General features: G+C 35.3%; 1 protein-coding gene across 1 annotated transcript in view; it reads left to right on the top strand.

The window, feature by feature from the left end:
• LOC111368113 overlaps window positions 1-6000 on the top strand; it is a 29664-nt gene continuing 23664 nt past the window's right edge. The window contains exons 1-8 of the mRNA XM_022989330.1: window positions 1-238; window positions 880-1466; window positions 1555-1679; window positions 1793-1887; window positions 2237-2470; window positions 3045-3135; window positions 3764-3815; window positions 5493-5558. Of these exons, the coding sequence (XP_022845098.1) occupies window positions 892-1466; window positions 1555-1679; window positions 1793-1887; window positions 2237-2470; window positions 3045-3135; window positions 3764-3815; window positions 5493-5558 (1238 nt within the window). The 5' untranslated portion in view covers window positions 1-238; window positions 880-891. The remainder of the gene's footprint in view (window positions 239-879; window positions 1467-1554; window positions 1680-1792; window positions 1888-2236; window positions 2471-3044; window positions 3136-3763; window positions 3816-5492; window positions 5559-6000) is intronic.

Below are 6000 nucleotides of genomic sequence, written 5' to 3'. Positions count from 1 at the left end.
GTCAAACTCCTGGTACAGTTCCAACCCACCAGACCTTATCAATCTATCTCTCTCCATTTTTTCTTCCTCCAATAAGCGAAAAAAGAAAAGCACGCAATCACCTTCTCTCGCACCTCCCCCATTTACGGGCACTCCCTATCCTTTCTTCTTTTTAACTCGTTCATCAATCGTACGTGCGTGTAAAATAATCAGACTTCTAATTTTGAAGTCAAAAGTACCCGAAAATAAAGAAGGAAAGGTCTGCGTTTTGGGATGTTTTTATTTGAATAAATCAGATCAATAGCTTCTTGATTAGTTCAATTCTGAAAATTTGACTTGATATGTGCTAATTATTAAGAAAATGGAGCTGGCTGTTATTCGCGTTCGAAGAATTAATAAATTTTGTAATTTAAATTGGATTTTGTTTCATTTTGGGAGATATGGGTTTTTATATCTGTATTTTTTATTGCCTCCGTGATTTTATTAGTTAAAGGCATTTATACTTGCAGATTTAATCAAAGAGATGATTTTTATTTTTTCCCTTTAAGTGTTTGTTGACTACTTTTGTGCTTGAAGTTCCATTAGTTAAAGGGCGTAACGAAGTTGCAATGTTATTAATGACATTTTTGTTCATGTTCAAGATAGAGTTGTGCACTGCATTTTGTTTTATATCTGGTTTAGAATCTTTTTAAAGTTAATTTACCAGTAATCTGAATTTTTTGATCTGAAAAAATTATCTTAGATAAACTAGGAAATTGAATGGAATAAAAAATTGAGCTGCTGAATCGATTATGTAAGAGAAGAAAGAAGCACCAGGAATTCTACATTCGAAGTTAAAAAAATAATCGAATACACTAATTGGGTGAACTTTGCTCTCACTAACAGGTCTCAATCTTTTAGGTGGCACATCCGATGTATGCAAGGAGAATAAATTGTAATAATCAAAGATGGAGCAACGTGGTCCAACGTGGCAAAGATTTGATTTGTTCTAACTGTCGAGATCACTTCACTGCACAATGTTCAACCTGCATACCAATAGCCAGGAATTATAGTTCTCAAGCTAGTTTGGTTGGAAGATATTTGTCAAATTCCTTCTTATCATCATGTTATAGGTGCTTCACAAGATTGGAACGGAGGGCAGATATTAGTTGGAGAAGTTGTGGACGAAGGTTTTATGGTTCTGAAGGTGATGGAAGGAATACAAGTGAGGACAAACACACACCTGCCAAAGATGTGACTGATTGTGATAAGGGAAAGATTCAGAAGGAAAGTATTACAGACAGTATCAGGCATTATGATGCACATACTCGACTAGGGGAGCAAGATCAAACGGAATGGCTCAAAAATGAAAAGCATGCCATAGAAAATAAAAAGAAGGAATCCCCTTTTCTAACTAGAAGAGAAAGGTTTAAAAATGAGTTTTTGCGTAGGGTCGTCCCATGGGAGAAATTAACGGTCTCATGGGATACATTTCCTTATCATATTCAGTAAGCACCATGGCTGATTTTTTTATTATTTTTTTCCCTCTTCCGATATTTAGTTACTTGTTGGGATTCTAAGATATTATTCTCACAGTGAACATGCAAAAAACCTTTTGGTGGAATGTGCTGCCTCCAATTTGAAACACAAGAAGTTTACTGCAGCTTATGGCGGCCGCTTGACCTCTTCGAGTGGGAGGATTCTGCTTCAGAGCATTCCAGGTCAACTTTTACCACCCTTTCCAGATTTTCCTGTTACCACGTTCTCAATTATTCTGTTACCATATTAGTTTCCATTTGATTCTGCTGATTATATAGCCATTATTGGTTTATAGGTACCGAGCTTTATCGAGAGAGATTGGTCAGAGCACTTGCCCAGGACTTACAAGTCCCACTACTGATGCTTGATAGCAGCATATTAACACCATATGTAATCTTTGACTTCCTCTTTCCCTCTATGGCTCAGTAGCTAAAAGTAACAACCTTTGCCCCACTCCAAAGGAAAAAAGAGATGTTAAAGCTCTTTTGTCTTCTTAAAAATGTTGAGAAATATATATATATTTTTTTTCAGATTGTTTTGGTCTAAAATCTGTAATAGGGTAATAGGCAACCATCTCAAATCCCCATATATCCTACTCCCTCAACTCTAATTTCTTAGTCTGCCACTGTTTTATGTTCCAGTAACTGTACTCAAAGTTAAAATAAAGAGTTTTTTTCTTTTCCAATTTTATTTATTATGTCAAAATTCTAATTTTTCGCATTTGTGGATGATTTTTCAGGCCTTTAGTGAAGATTATTCATCTGAAAATGAAGCAGATGAGGATAACACGGAATCAGGTGAAGTAGGTACATCTGAATCTGAAGTTGAGGATGAAAATGATACGAGTAACGGGGAAGAGCATACCAGCAGTAGTGAGGCAAGAACTGATGCCAGTGACAGTGAAATTGACGTCCAAGCTTCGGCTGAAGCCTTCAAAAAGCTAGCTCCATACAAACTTGAAGACTTTGAGAAGGTACGATTGTTGTAAACTTCATTTTTTGTCGTGAAGTTTTAAACATATTAAGAGACATAATTTAGAATGATGATCCTAGTATTTTAGGAGAGTAAAAGAGCCATACAGGCATTCAAAACATTTTCCATGCTTCAGCTAGCCCGCAACCCTTCAATCATACATCCGTTGACTTTTAAGCTTCACATATGCACAATATGCCATCTTTGTTGGCCTACATAAAGCATGAAGTAGAATTCATTTGTCCTCCCGTGGTAGTTGCAGCTTTAGGCGACTGAGTTTTCTCCAAGGACCCCTTTTTGATGGCGTAGAAGGTGCTATAATAAGATGGAATTGACACATGTGATTAATTATATTTAGTACGTGTTTGAGCCACATTATTTTGAAAGAATGTATTTTGGAATAGGAGATTGATGGAGAATGTGTGATTAAAAAATGAGGAAAATTTTTGGATTTGCCTGTATTATTATTTTATTGTAGAATGTGTTGTTGAAATGATGTCAAATTACTGTTTAAATTTTTTTTTGAAAGAATACGGCTCAAACATGGCCTTAATTTCTTTTTTTCCTTATGACAGAGAGTCTTGGGAGAATCTGATAGTTCGTCGGAATCTTCAAAGTCAGAGACTGTTGAGCCTTCTGATAAAGCTAACAGATCGTTAAAGATTGGTATACATTTCATGTACTGTTCTTGAATGTAATCTTGCATTCATATTATGGTTTCTGAAACTCGACAAATTGAAAATGGAAATATATTAGGCAGGCTTTTTCTAATTTGCTTAAATTTGAGATGAGAGAAAAGGTGCTTGCATTTGTCCTGTTCTCATTTTTCTTATGGAGTAACTGAATTCACACGAGATCTGCATATAATTATATTTATCTTTTCCTTCTAGGGAGACAAACTTAAAGCATGTTTGGAGTTGTTTATAAACGGTTTAAATTATAAATAGATTGAAATGAGAAGTGGATAATTCTGTAGCATTTGTGGGTCTTACAAAATATGTGGATAAAACGTGGTTTGACCTATTATAAATAATTTATAAGATGGTAGCCAAAGAAGGGCTTATTCTGACATAGAATGCTTTCTCCATCCATTGTTTATCCATCATTTTAAAGTAATCCCATTTTCCCACTTTCTCAACTGTGTTTTGGAAAATGAAACTCATATATCCACAAACAAAACATGAACTTCATGCAAACTGATAGTTATCAAAATGTCATTCTGAACAATAATTATTTGCTTCACTTTTGAATGGCTATGATCTTTAATTTTCAATCATTTTCGTCCTATTGTCAGGGGATCGAGTGAAATACACTGGACCTTCTGTTCTCATTGAAGCTGACAAAAGGTTATTTTCTTTGTTTGGAATATGTTACGAATCTTTAAACCCAAAAAGTTTAGTCTGTCTGACGTGCCTGTAGTTAAAACATTCTTTTTTCTTGTAGCGTTGCATATTTTTTCCTTTATAAATTGCAGTTATTGACCGAATGAAATTTTGTTTTATGCTCAATACTGCAACCTACGAGTGTTTCTGTCTAATCATTTGACCTAATTTCTGTTACATGGCTTAAATTATATGTCAAAGAAGTTTTACTCCATGCAAATCTCTTCTATGACTGCTGAGGTGTTGCCTTTGTTTGTCATTTTCATGTTGCTTAATGATTGGTTCTTTTTGTAAGAATTGACTTTTTTATGTGCTGTCTGGAAGTAGTTAATTTTGTGCGATAAATTAGCATTTTTTTGCCCCAGCACACATAATCTGGGAGGAAACTGTGACCTCCTGTAGCAATATTTGCAGTAACCATTTCTTCCTTCGAGAAACCATTAAGCATTTTATGGTCAACACCTTCTTAAACTCTCTAGTAAACGTAATTAATTGCTGGTTTGAGGAGAAATCCTATTGGTCCAAGATGAAGATGCTTGCTTACATTCTTAAGAAGTATCAAAAGGTGGGTGGCCAAGTTAGTGGTTGGATTAGAAAACTAACTACAGAATTTTGTGGGATAGTAGATGAGATAGCATCACTATCACTTGGTTGCTTAGGACATGGTTTTTAGAAGTTGATTGGGGACTCCGAATCGACCAACTGCAAAAAGAACATAAGAGGTTCGTTTAAAAACCCCCCAAGAAGTTTTTATCTTAGGGACATTCCTTATTTATCTGGTTCACAAATTGGGATATGTTATGGGGGATAAGATCCGGCTTTGGGAAGACTATTGGACTAGGAATGCATCTTTTGCATAGTTGTTCTCCAGTATCCACTTTTCTTGAGGGAAATTCAAATTGATTCTGTCTGTCCTCTTTTTGAATGGTTGGAATTCTCAATTAGTAGGAAGTTACCTGACTCTTCATTTCTGCAAAAGCTACTTGGATAGCTGCATTTCCCCATAGAGCAGTTATTTTGGTTCAGATGATAGGCTATACATAATGTACAGAGGAAAGTTTTTCCTTGTTTCCTTTTTAAGGAAGCTGGAGAACAGAAACATGCTGAATTATTTTATTTTATTTTATTTTTGGTTTGAAGCTTAGCCATTCTAAATTGTTTCATTAACTCTACAATTAAAATCCTATTAAATGATATTTTTTCCATGCCGATGTGCTATTTCTGCACAGCCAGAATGGAAAAAAGACTTGTAGGCACTTACTATAGTGTAAGTGCGTGGGATTCTCATTAAATATTTTTAATGCTAATTCCCTTGAATGCATTTTCCAGCATTAAAATGGCTTGTCCATTTTCGTTTTACTTCTTTTTAGTCGTACTGGGCATCTGATAGATGGCTTATGTTGTAGTATCACTCCTTTTGTTGTTTCTTCCTTTTAAAATGAGGAATTGTGTAGATTCTTAGCTCCTTAACGTGGAAAAATTGAACGACAGCCAATCTTGATTCTCTCCCTCATTGTTATTTCCCTTTAATTGGGTTTGGGGGGAGGGCCTTGTATATGCTGAAAGACCTTCAGAATAAACACATCCGTCGTGAACTTTGATTTGTGTGCACCTGATAATTGACATATCAATTCATCACAGGATTGTATTGGGGAAGATACCAACACCTGACGGACCAACAAATGCTTATACTGTTATCCGTGGCAGGTGGGTTGGTAAGTTGTCTAGATGTATGTAGAAAAACTGTTGCTCCTTTTTAAGTGTTTGGAATGTTAGTCACTGAACGCATATTTGTCCTCCAAAAGTATCTAGGTTCTCTAATACTTCTGATAAGAAATTATTGACTGCCTAGTAGCTTGATTCTATGCACGGATATTTTCTTTACTCGGTTTGCTTATTAGATAGCTTCTTTAAGCAACCAATGTGATGTGGGGTGGGGGGTGGGGATGTGGTGAGGAATTTTAATAACACTGGATAATTAGCCCTTGTTTAGTCCCCATTCTTTAAAACTTATTTTTCCTCAAACTCATTTTCAACTACACATTTCATGATATCCCCAACTTTTATGAATTTTTGATCCAAACGTTTCATCAACTTTTTATCATAATCTAATATACTTATGATTTATTGCTATACCAAATAGGGGCTA

This window comes from Olea europaea, chromosome 18 (genome assembly GCF_002742605.1).
Source record: "Olea europaea var. sylvestris chromosome 18, O_europaea_v1, whole genome shotgun sequence".
NCBI classification, from domain to species: Eukaryota; Viridiplantae; Streptophyta; class Magnoliopsida; order Lamiales; family Oleaceae; genus Olea; species Olea europaea.
Note: the sequence above shows the minus strand (reverse complement) of the source record. Positions and strands in the feature narration are given on the sequence as shown.